This window comes from Nerophis ophidion, linkage group LG09, assembly GCF_033978795.1.
Source record: "Nerophis ophidion isolate RoL-2023_Sa linkage group LG09, RoL_Noph_v1.0, whole genome shotgun sequence".
Lineage (NCBI taxonomy): Eukaryota > Metazoa > Chordata > Actinopteri > Syngnathiformes > Syngnathidae > Nerophis > Nerophis ophidion.
The window spans coordinates 39,471,748-39,490,910 of NC_084619.1; the positions used below are offsets into that span (position 1 = coordinate 39,471,748).

The 19,163-nt window shown below is 38.9% G+C and overlaps 1 protein-coding gene across 5 annotated transcripts in view; it reads left to right on the plus strand.

Moving 5' to 3' along the window:
- Positions 1-19,163, plus strand: part of LOC133559324 (regulating synaptic membrane exocytosis protein 1-like) — a 280,539-nt gene that overhangs the window by 252,187 nt on the left and 9,189 nt on the right. For 3 of the 5 annotated variants that reach the window (XM_061910986.1, XM_061910985.1, XM_061910984.1), the window contains 6 exons: positions 4,410-4,516; positions 6,457-6,575; positions 6,890-7,050; positions 7,166-7,380; positions 13,468-13,500; positions 15,356-15,521. In XM_061910986.1, the coding sequence (XP_061766970.1) occupies positions 4,410-4,516; positions 6,457-6,575; positions 6,890-7,050; positions 7,166-7,380; positions 13,468-13,500; positions 15,356-15,521 (801 nt within the window). The remainder of the gene's footprint in view (positions 1-4,409; positions 4,517-6,456; positions 6,576-6,889; positions 7,051-7,165; positions 7,381-13,467; positions 13,501-15,355; positions 15,522-19,163) is intronic. The other 2 variants (XM_061910987.1, XM_061910988.1) reach the window with 1 other exon arrangement.

Sequence of the window (19,163 nt, forward strand, 5' to 3'; positions counted from 1 at the left end):
GTTGTGTTAAGGTACGGATGTTCTCCCGAAATGTGTTTGTCATTCTTGTTTGGTGTGGGTTCACAGTGTGGCACATATTTGTAACAGTGTTAAAGTTGGTTGTATGGCCACCCTCAAGTGTCACCTGTATGGCTGTTGACCAAGTATGCATGGCATTCACTGATGAGTGTGTATAAGCCGCTTACATTATGAAGCTGTTTGTATGGAGGATAAGCGGACGTGACGACAGGTTTTAGAGAACGTTAAAGGAAGTGCCTTTAAGGTACAGCCCCCAATATTGTTGTTCGGGTGGAAATCGGGAGATATTCGGGAGAATGGTTGCCCAGGGAGATTTTCGGGAGGGGCACTGAACTTCGGAAGTCTCCCGAGAAAATCGGGAGGGTTAGCAAGTATGAATAGTAGCGGTGAATGCGGTGTTACATCGGCACAGCCACTGTACAATACCGGCGGGCCAGCTCTAATGTTAATTTGATATTGCCTCAAGAGCCAAATGAAATTACATGGGGGGCCAAATTTGGCCAACGGGCCAGAGTGTGACACCCATGCTCTAGAGCCAGATGACTTCATCTGGCTCTCAGATAAATATTAGTTGACATTGCTTAACACGACAAGTAATGAATAATTCCGCTGGTAATCACAGTTTTAAAAATAACGTTCAAATTATAAAACATTCTCATGCATTTTAATCCAACCATCCGTTTCTACCGCACCTGTTCAAGATGCTGCATTAATGGTAAGCAGTATTATATGTATTATTGGTTAACTTTTATAATAACAATGTTGTTAAAAAGAATAAGAGACTTATTATACCCTACAAATGTTGGTCATACTTAAAAATGCACGAATTTAGTTGTATTCAGTGTTGAAACATTTTATATGGCTCTTACGGAAATACATTGTGAAATATTTGGCTTTCATGGCTCTCTCAGCCAAAAAGGTTCCCGGCCCCTGGGCTAAGTCATACTATGATTTTATTTTTTTTTACATATCAAACACTTCCTTTTGGTCTACATAACATGTAATGATGGTTCTTTGGTCAGAATTTTGTAAAGATTTTGTTTTTACAGACTGTCTTCAAACCACTTTCTGAACGTCTCCTGAGGATGTGCCGTTTTGTGGGCGGTTTTATTCACGTGCCTCCACTTCGACTGCGTCTTCTCCCCATCAGCCATGTTGTAGTTTTTAGCGCTTCAATATCGGTTCTACTGACAGATATAAGGTACAACTCTACGCTGCTTTGTTTTAGAAATGCAGCAAGAGGATTTTAGCATGATGTACATGTATGATCCAGTCTGTCCCACAACAAGAGGATGGAGAAAAAGAACGAACTTATTGACTAGAATTTCAGACCACAGAGGCAGACTACTTGTGCGAAGATCTTCGGGTATATTTATACCATACAATGGAAGTATGCAATAACATCACAACTGGAAAAAAATGTCAATAATTGGGAAAATTCCAAATGGCTCATTTAGAGGAAGTATGAATTGTTTTTTAAATGTGTTCTGCTGTGGTGTCTATGGTTTGATTTAACATTTTTGGGACTCATGCACATCCCCAAAACAGGTACCAATAGGTAAGAAAAGTTGGTTTTGCATAATAGGTCTCCTTTAACTCAAAACGTTTGTAACTCAAAATGTTTTTATCTCAAATTGTCTCCCGTTGAAATGAATTTATAATTGGTGCTGGACCCCCAAAACATGTAATATGCTTTAAAAAAAAATGTTTTGATAAAAATTTTGTAAAAAACAATACACTAGAATATACTGCTAGCAACTACAGTAGTTTAAAGTAATGAAATAATAATGTGCAGTATGTATCTTGGGGAGTGGACTTTTAAGGCATCTCCTCTCTTCTCTGTCAAACACACCATCAGCAGCTTCTCGATATGTTCATGGATCAATATTTTTTTTAACATCTTTTGCTGGCGTTAGACTCTTCCTGCTTTAGTATGGTGCAGACTAGCAGCATCTTTAAGATGCGCCGTTTTGTGGGCGGTTTTATTCACGTGCCTCCACTTCGACTGCGTCTTCTCGCCATCAGCCATGTTGTAGTTTTTAGCGCTTCAATATCGGTTGGGGACCACTGGACTAGACGCTTTTTTTTGTCATATTTTGGATAATATCTTAGTTTTAATTCAATTAAGATATCATCCAGTTCTTCTCAGCACTTCATTCCTAATGCTCGCAAGTAAGACCAGTTGTTTTGGGTGGACCTTTCAAGATTCACTGTGACATTTGATACGGCAACAAATGGCAGTGCTTGTAACTCCAATTTTTTTGCTTGCAACTCAAAGTGGAACTGCACTTTTTGTGGAATTTTGCTTGTCATTCACAATCATTATGAGAGACATAACAACGGATGTTTTTTTTTGTTTATTTACATTCTAAATAAATGTAAATGATAGTCCACTTACAGCGGAGTCAATGGGAGATCCTCTATGCTGCTCATAAAAACAAATTAAAAAATACACCCAAAAAGCGCCAACAATACTCCATTTACATTTTAGTGACTTGATTGTTAACAAAGTATTATTGATATTGTTGTTATAAGCGCTAACTCAGATGAACTATTTATAGTGGCGCCATGATCACTACTATACATGTATACATCATCGTGGGGTAAACTGCTTCCTCACTTTCTTTGCTCGTGAAAGTTAATTGTTGATCATTGTTGCCTCTCACCTTGATAGTAGAAGGACAAGGATGTAATCCGACATGTTGGTTCACTTTGACAGCCAATTTAAATGGCGAGAATGACACAAAAAGATACCTGGTTCCACCACCCTTTTCTTTGTGAGGATGATGAGTTGTTTTTAATCTAAAATGGGTATATAACACAATTCTATCAGTTGGAATCCTAAATAGAGCAGACTTTGTACAGTAAGTCATTTTTTATAATGGTTGTTGGCTCTAAGTCTGCAGTGAGCAATAATCAGTGATGTAGTGGGGGGAGAAGCATATGCTTGAAATTATCAATATTAAATGTTATTAGAAATGTGGCCGTTACTACATTACATATATAAGTATATCAAGCATATACAACCTTAAAGTTGAAGTTAAAGTACCAATGATAGTCACACACACACTAGGTGTGGTGAAATGTGTCCTCTGCGTTTCACCCTTCTTCACCCCCTGGGAGGTGAGGGGAGCAGTAGGCAGCAACGGTGCCGCGCCCAGGAATCATTTTTGGTGATATAACCCCCAATTCCAACCCTTGATGCTGAGTGCCAAGCAGGGAGGTAACTGGTCCCATTTTTATAGTCTTTGGTATGACTCGGCAGGAGTTTGAACTCACAACCTATGGATCTCAGGACGGACACTCTAACCACTTGGCCATTGAGTAGGTAATAATGGAGGTGTTTGGATTTTTATCAAGGCCTTTATAGCCAGAATAGAGCAGTTCCCATTTATAATGCATAAACAAAAGAAAAAAAACATCTGTGTTCTTGACATACATAAAGATTGTGAACGATAAGCAAAATAAATAATAAAAAGTGCAGTTCCTCTTTAAGAGCATAACAATTAGTCTTATCTTAAAAGACTTACAGTAATTTGGGGCAATCCTGAGTGGAGGTACCCCTGTACTTGGTTTCATTTTACACATAAACCAAAGATAGATACTCTCGAGATTGATGAAGAGTTTCCTCGTACAGCAGTTCAATAAACATACCTTTGTGTTTTTAACAGTACAGGCATGCCAATTAAAAGCAAATCTTCCTGTGTGCCTTTGACTTTTTCCTTTCAGTGTGTGACATTGTTTGAGTTCTCTATCACTCATTTTTCTATTTTCATTTTTGCCTGCATGCTGATGTATTGTCAACTGCCATACAGTACGTGTGTGCACCACAGTAAAGCCCACTTCCATCTAAAGGGGCTCCTTCTGCGACCTTTTGGTAAGGGGACCCCGCACCCCTATCCCAGTAAAAGCCATAAATAAGCAAAATGTATTTTATATAATTTGTCATTTCTCGTAAAATATCTCTGCCCTAAAGCATATAGTTTGTGGGCGTATTGTGTATTTGATGTGTGACCTCATTGTTTGTTTTATAACCTGGGTGGATGTAATATTAGGTCCAGTTGGTCATTGTTCGATTTCTCTGCTTAAAATTTTGAATCGTCCCAGACGACCTTTGTTTTTTTAAATACATGTGCAGGAATAAATACGGACTGATTCCAGATAATTCAATTTTCACCCACATCACTTTGTGAGTGTGTGTTGGTATGTGTGTCTGTGTTTTGGGTGTCCAGAAATATATACTTTTCTGCTCTTTACCATCAATTTATTTGATGTACAGCTTTTTTACATGAATATTTTTTTAGAATTCAGTCTTCTTTCCATTTGTTGGTCATCTTCTTTCTCATGACATGATCTTTTGGACTGCCTCTTTTCTTCTTACGTAATACTAGGGGTCACCATCAAGGTGCATCGCTTTCCTCTTCAGTGACGTCATCTTCAGCTCACAAAGTGAGGCAGCTCCCCCAGCTTCCCCCAAAGAGTAACAGTGTAGAACAAGGTAAGTGTTCATTTGTACACGATGCATGTCTCCTGCCAAAGGAGGATTAAGTTTAAATAAGCATGGAAGAAAAGAGGACATCAGTTGTCCTTTTACTGGATGAAAGAGAACCTGAGTAGATATTAGGAGTGTGGGAAAAAATCGATTAGAATTTGAATCGCGATTCTCACGTTGTGCGATTTAGAATCTATTCTCTTTTTTTTTAATCGATTTTTTTTAATCAATCCGACAAAACAATACACAGCAATACCATAACAATGCAATCCAATTCCAAAACCAAACCTGACCCAGCAACACTCAGAACTGCAATAAACAGAGCAATTGAGGAGACAAACATGACACAGAACAAACCAAAGGTAGTGAAACAAAAATGAATATCACCAACAACAGTATCAATATTAGTTATAATTTCAGCATAGCAGTGATTAAAAATCCCTCATTGACATTATCATCAGACATTTATAAAAATTTAAAAAAGAACAATAGTGTCACAGTGGCTTACACTTGCATTGCTTCTCATAAGCTTCACAACACATTGTGTCCAATGTTTTCACAAGATAAGTCATATTTTTGGTTTGTTTAATAGTTAAAACAAATGTACAATAATTGTAATCGGTTGATAAAACATTGTCCTTTACAATTATACAAGCTTTTTTTTTTTCATCCACCACTGTGCCAGCATGTCAGCAGACTGGGGTAGATCCTGCTGAAATCCTATGTATTGAATGAATACAGAATCGTTTTGAATCGTAAAAATATCGTTTTTGAATCGAGAATAGCGTTGAATCGCAAAAAAAATCGATTTATAATCGAAAAAAATCGATTTATAATCGAATCGCGACCCCAAGAATCGATATTGAATCGAATCCTGGGACACCCAAAGATTCGCAGCCCTAGTAGATATGCTACTGTTTTATATTTTCATTATTTAGACCGCTAATGGTCCCGGTCCACTGATCTGCATAGCACCGCCGCGGCTCAAACCAGTTAGTATCCAATCACAGGAGGCGTAAATGTCACGTTCAACGTGAGGCCAGCTAGAAGGCCTTACTGACAACTCTTGATCTGATTGGCTATCGCAATTATCTATCACCTGTATGCCCCCGTTCACTTACAGTGCACACACTCCCGCATTGATGATTCTAAAGGCGTCTGGCAGATTTCGTACAGCATGGCGACATAAGCTAGCTGAATTATGATTGGATACAAACTCTAACCTAAAAACAACACTGGACAAAGCATAATATGGCATGAAGAGAATATAAATACTTTTAGATATTTAGAATAGAATAGAAAGTACTTTATTGATCCCTGGGAGAAATTCAGCACCACAGTTTGCTCACAATAAACAATAGTAATAATAAATAAAATATAACATATATTATATGTATAGTATATGAATAGTATAAATATATTCTACATTTAAGTGCAGTCAAGAAGGAATATATGCATTAGGGAAAATAAATTAGAAATGACTTGTATCTTTAATTATGATCATGATTTCCGGTTGTTAGGCAAGCAGAGAAGGCCTTGCTGGCCCTGATATGCAACGTGGACCATGTGACTTGTGGAATATTCCAAATTCTTCAGGGGTCAGGGTAACAGGACTGAATGAAAAACAACCATGACTGAGTGTGAATTTGAACAAAATATGTATTTATTTTTTTAAGAAAGCAAAATTAAAGTATAGTTGGGATAATAAGGAATTTCAATACTTTGTAATAAATGTAACATTTGAGGGATTTGAATTATTATATTTTAATGATGGAAGCAGCTTTTTGTCCAACATCCAAAATAATTCAAATTAATCTTTTAAATTGTGCTAATTAAAAACACCCAATTTATCACTGGCCACTACATTTGATATTCTTAGTGATACATGAAAAAAGTTTCTCTGAAGTCTGTATTAGGAAATGTGCTTTCCTTCTGTATTGGTCTAGCCCTGGTAGCAGAGGAGCGAGTCCGTCAACTCCAGATGAGGGTTCATTCCAACCGGATGTCAGCTGCCAATACTTCCAGCCAGCAGGACCTCGATAGAGCCCTCAAGAGCAAACGAGAGGTCAGTTTGAAATCCTGATTGAAACATTCTTATTAGTGGAAGTTATTCGTTTCTATGAAAACACAATTTCAGGATGAATGAAAACATTGTAAAAAAAATATAAGTTATAAGCTTAGCTTGTAAAATCAAAGTCTGCAGCTGCCAAGGCACCCCTTGCAACATTTTAAAACAAATGGAGTACATGACCCTCATAGAATATTGCAGTTGACAAATTTTAAAACATTTGCAGAGGCATAAGCTCTGATAAAGTGTGGTTTTTTTGCACTCTACTAATCTTTAATGAATATCGTTTGTATGACGCTCGTTTCCTGCAGCTCTACAAGGACCACAGGACGAGCAGCGAGAACGCTTCCCATAAATCCTCAGATAGTGATGTCAGCGACGTGTCAGCCATCTCTCGAACCAGCAGTGCCTCTCGCATTAGTAGCACCAGCTACATGTCCATCCAGTCAGAGAGACCCCGAGGACGCTTCAGGTACATATATTGCATTCAAACAACAAATATGACTCACTGATTTCAGGATGTGACTAAATCAATATTTGACTGATATGAAATAACGGTCATTGATTTTCTGAAAATTATTGATCAGTCGAGCCATGCGTGTGACGGGTCGCCACATGATGAAGAGCACCAGTGTGAGTGGCGAGATCTACGGCATGGAGCATGCAGATGGCAGCCAATCCGACACCGCCCTCGGGAGCTTAGGAAATGGGATCAAAAAGCGGCGCTCCAGCCTCAGCCAACGTGTTGTTGCCATCCTGCCATCGAGGCGCAGTCGGAGTACTTCGCAGCTCAGCCAGACAGGTCAGATATCTGAAAAACAAATCTGGAATCCAGACACTGAGAAATAATCACTATAAAATATCATTTTTCAAAGGGAAGTTTTCAAATTAAACAACGGTAGCGCATCAATCAAGTTGGAAATAGCAATACACTAAATACTATGGGCCTGATCTACGACAGTAAAGGTTTGCAAGTATTAAAACGTGCAAATCTGATAGCACAAGCAAAGCTGATTTACTAAGCTTGTGCTCAGATGATTGTGTCTACAAAGTGAACAAAATAAGGAGCGTAATCCATTTAGAGTGTTTGTCTTCAATAATTAGAATATCTTTATTAAGACCTTGCAGTATTCTTAACCTCTCCTGGACGGTTTTTACTTTACTTTGTATGACATTGTTTTTTCTGTGTGTGTGTATGTGTGCGTGTACGTGTGTGTGTGTGTGTGTGTGTGTGTGTGTGTGTGTGTGTGTGTGTGTGTGTGTGTGTGTGTGTGTGTGTGTGTGTGTGTGTGTGTGTGTGTGTGTGTGTGTGTGTGTGTGTATGTGTGTGCGTGTGCATGCGTAATAAAAATACAAAAATATAAAATATATGCTAATCATCAAAATGGCCACAATAATGGAAGGAGAAATTTAAAAACATATGTATTTAGCACACACTGTGCAAGGCCAAAACTTAACTGGGGAGCTGTTTTGCGTTTATATTTAGTTCGTCTAGAAAGGACGTGCAAACTGGAAGATCCCTTTATCACCAACAACATTGCAAACAATGCAGACTTTGTAAGAGCCAAGAACAATTACTTTGGGAAACACTATGATTCACAAACTTACTGTATATTGTTGATCCTGATTTTAAGCAGGGTGATCTACAAGTTCTAGAAGCTCTGCTAAACGGATTCAGCTTTAGTGAAACACTAAGCATCATGTAGCAGTATTGCTAAGTGCTGAACAAGAAATACAAATTACATACAGTACATAATGAAATGAGAGCTTACTGTACGATGTCTGCTCTCATTGTGATGACGACTGATAGGATGTCCATATCTTCCCGTTTGTATAAAGAATTACCGTATTTCCTTGAATTGCCGCAGGACATATAGTATGCGCCTGCCTTGAATTACTGCCGGGTCAAAATCGCTTCACAAAATAATTAGCGCATGCTTAGTATTACCGCCTGGTCAAACTCGTGACGTCACGAGTGACACTTCCCCTGTCATAATTTTCAAAATGGAGGAGGCTGATTTCAATACCAATAATTTGAAATCGCATAAAGGGAAGAAGATTAAGAGCTATTTAGTAGGATTTAAGGTCCAAGCTTACATCACACTCAAAGTTTTACTGCATGCCTTTGGTAAGCGCCGGAGTGAGAAGAGATTTTAAAATAATCAGCGCATGCTTACTTTTACCGCATGCAAGCGCAGGAGTGAGAAGAGGTTTTAAATTAATTAGCGCCTCGGCAACAATTCAAGGAAATACGGTGATCATTATGCGCATGAAGGGTTGACAAGGAAAAGTCTTCCTGCAGACATTGTTTTTGGTTGTGGGAGAGTGGAAAAAAACAACCCAAAAAAACACAGGGGACAGAAGGTCACCGGGAACCAACAAAGTCACAAAGAAACATTAATGCTGTCAGCAGGATAGTAGCAACAACAAGACAAACCAGCAGCCAAAGAGGTCAAAGGTCAGGGGTAGTGATGGGAGAAAATGTGCCGAGGTTTCGAGGCTTGTGTCAATTAATGGAGGGGGCATTTTCACGGAGTGCGTATCGAGGCTTGTTTCATGTAGTGTGAAGCCTCGCTGCCAAGTTGTACCATGTGACCGCTTCGGGATGCGGTTTAAATTTTGCCATGAGATTCGACAACTCATAAACCGCCCGAGCCCTGTTGAAAATGTGGGCTCTTGAGATCTGTGTTTAGTTACACATATTATGGACTAAAAATACGTTTGTAGTTTTTAAAATGCCAACAAAATCAAAGAATGACGGTATACTTAATCCAAACCGGTTACTGCTCTGTTATGAATTAAAAAGCTAACTGCTAATTTCTCAACAACTGACTCTTTGATAGTGTATGGTTTGCACAATCACCTTTTAAGCCACAACACTTGGGTTCAATTCTCAGCAACGGAAGATCTCGAGTGTGTTTATCAGTCTGAACATTACGTTTCATAAAGTAGCAGATTCTGTATTTATTCATTTTTAACCAGCCACCAGAAATCAATAGCTGGTTTATGGAGATGTTTTGTCAAGAAAAGAAAGAATCACTTAAAACAAAACAAAAGAAAATAAACTAAATCTCCTCTGTTCCATACATATATTGTCATCTGGCTCTTTATGCCATTTCTTCACCGTGACTGAAAAAAACATTATGCAACCTGCCATATCATATGATTCTACCATGTTGACAAAATAAAAATACACTATACGTATATGTAACACATAAAACATATGTTATTATACTTTTGTTGATTTAACCAACAAAACCATTTGGTCAAACATTTATTGTGATTCATTGTAATTTCCGAGAGCCGTAACAGACGCAACCATTTAAAGCATCACAGTTGATGTGGTTAAGATACAGCTGTTTGTAATTGTACATTTCACCAACAGGTGGTGTATTATGCCAAAACCTGTATTGAAAATTTGAGAAATTCTCAAACCAATTGGCTCTAGTGTTTGAGGTGTTGAACAATCATCAATACCTCATGAGGTATCTGACAATCACGGGTCAGAGGCAACAGGTAACAGGCAAAAAAGGCTTAAAAAAACTTCAACAGGAGCTAGATGCAGGCAAGGCTTGAGGAACAAGCCGTTTAGCATGTCACACTGCTGTGCTTAAAAAGGAACTACACTTTGTTTGCAATTTTACCTATCGTTCACAATCATTAGGAAGACAAAATATTTTATAATAATGTTTTTTATTTAAATGTTTAATTCTACCGCTAAATCACTTTAAATGCTTTCAAAAACCGTCACCAATACTTTATTTACGTTCTGTAACCAGTATAATAACTAAACTGTAGCAACATTGTTTTTGTAAGAGCGAACACTGAAGAACTCTCTTTCTAGCGTAGTAACACATCGATGTGCTTCAGTATTAGTCGTAATAGCTGACTACGGCAAGAGATAAGTTAGCTTCTACGTCAGCACGAAATGTGTTTGAGTTTGTAATGCACAACACTGGGATACGACACCAATCTGTACTAACTGAAAACATGAACAATCATAATACAGTATCTTCAAAGTGTTAGCCCACATCTCATGTTTTGTTCGTACAAAGCTAGCAAGACAACGTATGAGCTATAGTTGTAATAACATGCATGACTTGCTGCGTGTATCATGATGAATATTGCAGTGTGACTCACTCGATGGACAGTTGGTCGGGACGTTTTTTCTGTTTTTTTTTGCGTAAGCATGCCATTTATGTCGAAAAAGCTTGTCTCCAAATTCCACATTTGCAGCTTCAAGTCGATTTCACCCTCTTCTTTGTGCTCGCTTCTATAAGCAGTAGTTCATCCTCAGTATATTTAACTTCAAAAAGATAAGGTTGTGAATCCTCATTTGTCCGAAAATAGTTGTTTTTGTTTTTTTGTAACCAAGTCTGCCATGATAAAAACACACACGGAAGTAGAACACACTGAAAGTTGGACGCGTGCTGCCATGGAAACAAAAATCAATGCGCATAAGAAATTAGTCCTAAAATTGATTAAAATGATCAAAATACGGTAAATATTAAACATTTTATATATTGTTCTAAACGTGTCTGTTCTATAGAGACTTGGAGTGTGTATATAAAACGTTGATGGAGGCTTTTGAAGGCTACATTTAGCTGCATCTTCCAAGCGTTTTTTGTCATATTTAAAATCGTAAAAACAAAGACGTGTGTTCATGTCTCTCATAATGATTATAAACAATAGGCAACATTCCCCCAAAAAGTGCAGTTCCCCTTTAAGTAAGGCCGTAATTGTCAAACAGTTGCAGGTGTGCTGCCGCGGCTCCACCTGGGAACAATCAAACAAGGGCAACTGAAACAGAAAAAATAGCAGCAGCAGACTGCACACATTTAGAGGGTTTTGTGGGCGAAATGAAGAGCCTCCATTAACTACATTGTTAGAGGACATTTTATGTATTTATTTATTTACAACTTAGAATGCATAACAAAGAAAAACATATGTGTTCATGTCTTATATAAGGAATGTGAATGCTAGACAGCACATCTCTCTTTAATTTGTGCATATTTCCAGTATTACTGATCTGATACTATGGTCAGAGTGCAGAAGTGTTACTCCAGTGATGTCAATCTACGGAAACTACCAAAGACATTCGGAGTGGAATATTCAAATTGATGACTGAATTTCTGGCACTTTTGATGTTTAGACATTATTTTCACGCTTTGCAGATTGTAAATATGACTGGATATGGTTTAATGGATACAATGAAACACTATTAAGCATATAAAGTCAATTTGTTTTTCTGCTCTACGGGGAACTTTCTGTGTGGAGTTTGCATGTTCTCCCCATGACTGCGTGGGTTCCCTCCGGACACTCCGGCTTCCTCCCACCTCCAAAGACATGCACCTGGGGATAGGTTGATTGGCAACACTAAATTGGCTCTAGTGTGTGAATGTGTGTGTGAATGTTTTCTGTCTATCTGTGTTGCAATGAGGTGGTGACTTGTCCAGGGTGTAAACCGCCTTCTGCCCGAATGCAGCTGAGATAGGCTCCAGCACCCCCGCGAACTCAAACCTGACAAGCGGTAGAAAATGGATGGATGGATGGTACTTAGATCATCTACCTTACCTTATATTTCTTTAATTAATTCACTGTTCTTCAAAGCCATGTTCTGTTGTTGTTAGACTGACACATACTAAGACCTGACCATGTGACTGGCAATGTCAGATTCCTCAAAAGTTTGTTTACTGGTTGTAAATGATAAAGTACGTGTTCACTTAGAAATATTGGCCAATCAAAATCATTCTATTAACCCAAACTTTCAATTTGAGCTGGTGCATAACTACAGTATGTGCCTCTAAAGATATTATTTAAGACGGAAAAACAAATTCAAGGAACCTCTGCACAACTTTATCACAAAATGTATGAAATTCTGGGGTAGCACGGTGGTAGAGGGGTTAGTGCATGTGCCTCACAATACGAAGGTCCTGAGTAGTCCTGAATTCAATCCCGGGCTCGGGATTTTCTGTGTAGAATTTGCATGTCTTCCCCGTGACTGCGTAGGTTCCCTCCGGGTACTCCAGCTTCCTCCCACCTCCAAAGACATGCACCTGGGGATAGGTTGATTGGCAACACTAAATTGGCCCTAGTGTGTGAATGTTGTCTGTCTATCTGTGTTGGCCCTGTGATGAGGTGGCGACTTGTCCAGGGTGTACCCAGCCTTCCTCCCGATTGTAGCTGAGATAGGCACCAACGCCCCCCGCGACCCCAAAGGGGAATAAGCGGTAGGAAATGGATGGATGGAATTTGCATGTTCTCCCCGGTACTGCGTGGGTTCCCTCCGGGTACTCCGGCTTCCTCCCACCTCCAAAGACATGCACCTGGGGATAGGTTGATTGGCAACACTAAATGGTCCTTAGTGTGTGAATGTGAGTGTGAATGTTGTCTGTCTATCTGTGTTGGCCCTGCGATGAGATGGCGACCCCCCCCCCCCCCCCCACCCAAAAGGGACAAGCGGTAGACGATGGATGGATGGGTATGCATTTGTGGTTTTTCACTCCATTATTGGTTGATTTTCAGTTCTTCAATCTTATTGTTATCTTTAATCCCACCTAATGATATCACTCTGGCAACAGTGTATGTTACAATGAAGGAAATTACCTCGACTTCTCAGAGACTGCTAAACAATCAGGACAGAGAGGGGAAACTATCATTTTAAATATTCTGCGTCACCCAGCAAAATTTAATGTCTTTAAATTATTTTTTATTTTTTTTACAAAATGTGGAGACCCGTGCGTTAGTTCCAGCCATGTGCTATAGCGTAGTGTGTGTGCATGTCTTTAATTAAGAGTATTATTACACATGCAAATATGTTTATCTGTGTTTCAAGTGCTTTGTTTTTTGTTGTCTTTCATTGGTTTTGTTGTTATGTGTGTGATTTCAGAGGCAGCGGGTAAGGCGGCAGAGAGACAGAAAGGTAAACCAGTTGAAAGACAGAGTAGAATGAATAAGTTAAAATCCAAAGAAAGATAAAGCCATCTAATTCCAGGCTCACTTTATCGTTGTTGAGTATTCATCAGGGAGGTCGACAGCATACACAAACTAAATTGTTCATAAACTAAAAACAAACCAACAATCCTCATATAACGATTATGTTTAAGAAGACTTTAAAAATGTCATATTATCATTTTTTTTTCCACATTCAAAACATTTCCTTCTAGTCAACATAACATAACAATGGTGGTGCTTTGGTCAAAATGTTGTATAGCCTGTTCGCCATGTTGTAGTTTTTAGCGCTTCTCTATCGAGTCTATTGACAGATATAAATTTGAATTATATGATACTTTTTATTAGAATTCTCAATAGTGGAGGATTTTAGCATGCATGTGCATGTACAAGCCAGTCTGCCCCACAACAAGAGGATAGAGAAAGATAAGGAACTTATGAACTACAACTTTGGACTACAACTTAATAAAAATGGTGGACTTGTGCAAAGCTTTTCGGCTAAACCTCTACCATGTATGGCGACATCCGTTCGTGTAACTAAGGCAAAACACGTCACTGAAGTCTCAAATTCCAAACGGCTAGCTAGGACCAAGTTGTGACTATGTATAGCGCTACATGCCAAAAACAATGCAAAATACATATAAATAACGAATGAAATGGATAAATGAACATCCACATGGACACCACCTTTGTACATAGCTATAGCTTTTTCTTAATTTAGATAGCGTTTTTCACCTTATATATCAAAGTTCTGTCACTCGCAACTTTCTTTGGCCCCATTATGGCTTATTTTACAGTTATATTCAATTTAGTCACCAAAACAGAGAAAATGGACCAGTTAGGTTTGAACACTATGTTTGGCCCAATGCGATAACCGAGTTGGCATACAAAACCTAGGGCAAATTTTGGCGAAAACCGATTAATTTGAATATTGAGGGACCACTGTGTAAATAGTTGGTATCAGCTGTTCCATACAACGTTAATCATTTTTGACAGGTGTATGAACTGTTGTTGTGGTTTGAAGTCAATGACAAAGAGGAAAAGTATTTACCAGGGTACGTTACTGATACTACCAGCCCCACCTGACCTCTGTCTCTAGCACGCTTCATTCCTCGTCCTCTTCCATCCATTACTGCTGCATTTCAAGAAGCTAGAAAGTTGGAAAATATATGGTTCGTAATTAGGAAACTGTGAAATTGGACATTTATTCTTGTAAATTTGGGGGAAAATCGATGTAAGTCAACATGTTGGACCTCCCACTGACTTCCAAGTAATCTTAAATGCAGCAAACATCTTAAATGTAGGTAATTTCTTAAAATATGCACTAGTTGAATGTCTGTATTGTTGGCCTTTCCCATGTATTTGCATTGTTTATACTAGTGGCTGAATATCTGTTTTAAACTTTACAGCAGTTTTTTTAAACAGAGCTCAATCTCCTATCTTAGTTTGGATGATCACTGCATGATTCTTTTTCACCTTTATCACCTTTTAAACATGAGTCAACTCAATCTTTCATGGTAATGGTGACTGTCACAGTGACCCCATCACCAAAATATATGGTTCAAATTTACATGGTGTGCATATTAGTGGGCATGTTGGTGAGGTCACCATGAAGGCTTTGTGTGCACAGATTGGCCTGCATTATGATTTATTCATTGTTATCAGGGTGGTCAGACCTACCTTGAACGCTACATGAAAAGCATGACTTATATTCTAAAAACTCAATTATACAATGTCTGACAACTGATAATATGAACACCTATTCATAGCTATTCGTTCATGCAAGATTAACAAACAAAAAACCTCAAATGTCTTGTTTGCCACAGAGTCAACAGCAGGTAAGAAGATGTCCAAGGCTGGCAGCAGCAGCATCCAAAGGAGCGTGGAGACAGGCAGGGCGGTTGAGTACCCGCGAGGAGGGTCAGCCATGAACCGTCAGGCCAGTAGGGAATCTACTGATGGAAGCATGAACAGCTACAGCTCTGAGGGAAAGTAAGTACTTTTCTGTTTATATACTGCAGCTCTACAACTTTTTTGTTTTAAATTGGGCAGGTACAGTAAGAAATGTGGTCCTGGGTCAATAAAAATATTAATCCTTTAAGGAAAATTAGAGTGTCATAGGTGTAGAATATTCACAAAACAAATACACATAATTCTAGTACAATCTACCGTATTTTTCGGATTATAATCGCACCGGAGTATACGTCGCACCGGCCAAAAATGCATAACAAAGAAGGACTAAAAACATATACGTCACACTGGTCGCATTTTTGGGGGAAATTTATTTGATAAAATCCAACACCAAGATGAGAGATTTGAAAAGCAATTTGAAATAAATAAAGAATAGTGAACAACAGTTATGACGCATTAATAACCAACTGAGAAGGTGCCTGGTATGTTAACGTAACATATTATGGTAAGAGTCATTCAAATAACTGTAACATATAGAACATGCTATATGTTTACCAAACAATCTGTCAGTACTAATTCGATAAATCCGATGAAATCTTCTTCCTCGATGTCGCTTCTAAACAACTCTGCCAACTCCAAAGGTATGCGCTGCTTCCTCTTGTCGTTTTCTGCTGCATATTTCACTACATCCAGCTTGTAATCTGCAGTACATGATTTCCTTTTCGGTCCAATTTTTGTTCAGCCTTTCTCAGTTTTTATAAGTTACTGTCCATCCATCCATTTTCTACCGCTTATTCCCTTTTGGGGTCGCGGGGGGCGCTGGCGCCTATCTCAGCTACAATCGGGCGGAAGGCGGGGTACACCCTGGACAAGTCGCCACCTCATCGCAGGGCCAACACAGATAGACAGACAACATTCACACTCACATTCACACAATGATGAAAATATCCATTTTAATAGCTACGGCAGTAGCATATAGCAGTTAGCATTCCATGACCCACAATGCACTTCTGCCATGACCCTCCCCCTCCGAATTCTTATTGGTTGACGTGTGTTTGACAATTGCTGACGTGTGTGATGATTGCTGACATTTCCTTTGTCTCTTCCGCGAATGAGATGAATAATATTATTTGATGTTGTGTAATTTGCAGTGCATGATTTCCTTTTTGGTGCCATTTTTTTTTCAGCCCTTCACAGTTTTTATAAGTTACCGCCAACGATGAAATGATCCATTTTAATAGCTACGGCAGTAGCATATAGCATATAAGAGTTAGCATCCCATGACCCACAATGCACTTTTGCCATGACCCTCGCCCGCTAAATTCTTATTGGTTGACGTGTATGTGACGATTGCTGACGTGTGTGTGACGATTGCTGACATTTTCTTCGTCTCTTCCGCGAATGAGATAAATAATATTATTTTCTCTTTTACGGTAATGTGTTAATGATTTCACACATAAGTCGCTCCGGAGTATATGTCGCACCAAATTATGAAAAAAAAAAATGCAACTTATAGTTCGAAAAATACGGTAACTACAGGGAAAAAAAATAAGCAAGGAAGACAAATTCAAAAGCATTTAGAAATAATAAAAACTTGAAGGCTTAAAAAGTTAATAACAGTATATTAAAAACGGTACATATTTTTTATGGTGTTGTAATTCTGAAACCTGATGCTGAGGCAGAGAAAAACACAGATGAATTAACTGCATAGTGGTTTAATGAAAAAGATCAGCAAAAGCACACAATTGCAATCAAGGAGGGGAGAAAAGCACCGCAAATTCAAGATAAAGTGGGGAAAAAAAACAACAAAGCACAACTAAGGGTGCTACTGGGAAAAAACACAAGCAGAGTGAGCTTCTAGTTACACAAACAATCAAAAATATACTGTCAGTAGGAAAGGCACACCTACCAAGAGTACTAGAACGGAATGTATCTTATAACGCTATATTATAAAAATATAACGCTTTATTATAAAAATACAGACGTTTTGTTAACGCTATATTATAAAAAAATAAATCAAAAAATTAAAAAAACTATTTACAAACACAAGCTATGGGATGACGTAAGAGGAAACGTGAGGAAACGTGACCCCGGGAGTAAATGTGTCATCCCCTAGCTTGTGTTTGTAAATAGTTTTTTTAGTTTTATTTTTTATTTTTTATAATATAGCGTTAACAAAACGTCTGTATTTTTATAATATAGCGTTATATTTCTATAATATAGCCTTATATTTTTATAATATAGCGTTAACAAAACGCCTGTATTAATCATGACCCCGGAAGTAAATGGGGGGAAGGTTTTTGTAGGGGGGAAGAAATTTGGCGTGACAATGCCAATGTATTTCTCCCCCGCCCTCGGCGACCGCTCCCTCTCCTCGCTCGCCCACACACTCACTGACTTCACTCACCTGCTGTCACACATTAAAAGGTCACACACACATATGCTACTCTCATAACAAAGTGTTTGAAAACGATTATGCAAGTTGGACAAATCAGATGCCAAATCCAACCACTTTCATGTGGTATTGGACAGAAAGGAGGACTTTTTTTTCTCATCCATTTGAAAATGCGGACGTTATCGGCACCACTGTCTGATTCCAATCAATGCAAGTCATCAGAATCAAATACACCAACTTATAATCTTGTCTTCATGAAAGAAAGGAATCTATATGTGTTAAACATGCTTGTATTATCATTAAACACCATTAACTTGTTAACAAAAATGTCTCTTTCATAAATAAATAAATATAGATTAAAAATATGAATGAGGTAGATCTCCTCAAGTTGGTCAATTGAAAAGTAGCTTGCCTGCAGAAAAAGTGTGGGCACCCCTGGTCTAGTCATTTGACTGAGGATAGTAGCCCGGCGATCAGCTGGCAGTAGCCACCATAGCCTTACAGAAAGCCTTCCATATAGGCGAGAACTGAGGGCCCCTGTCACACACCAAATCAGCTGGAAACAGGGTGTACCAAGACAGAGGGTAATTTCTGCAAATTAAAAAAGTGTGCAAGCTTAGAAAATATGTCGACATGACAGTCGAATGACTGTGTATACTTTGGAAAGAGGAAGTCCTGTAACTAAGTCCAATGCCACATGGGGCCAAAGGGGGGGAGGGATGGACATGGAATGAAAAAGTAAAAGTAAGAGGAGTGGAGGCTGATAAGAGGCCTTGTTTCTAGCACAAATGGAGAAGGCTGCCACAAACTGCTTTGTGTCAGAACGAGCAGACAGACACCAAAATATCTGGGAAAGTAGGAAACAGGTGCGCATGAGACCAGGATGGCAAGCGACCCTTGACCTGTGTTCCCAATCCAAAACACTGCAACATATATCTGGGGTAACAAAAAGGTGATTGGATGGGCAACCCTCAGGCATGAGCAGGTGAGAGAGGCATGCGTCCATCACATGCCTCTCTCACTGAGAAGCACCAACAATCTGCGAATCTGGGTTGCTTTTTACCACAAGAGACTCCTCAGTCACTGGAGAGAACATTCTGGACAAAGTGTCTGGCTTCTTGTTGCGGGATCCAGGGCAGAAAGTCAGACTGAACTTGAAGCGGGAGAGGAATAATGTCCACCGAGCCTGGCAAGGGTGGAGATAGTGTGCCGAGGGAAGTAGATCAGGTGCTTATGGTCACTGTAAACCACAAATCTCGCAGCTAATCTTAATAAATGATGTTTGCAGGATTTAAATTTGTGCATCCCTCGTGTGTTGTGTATGTTTG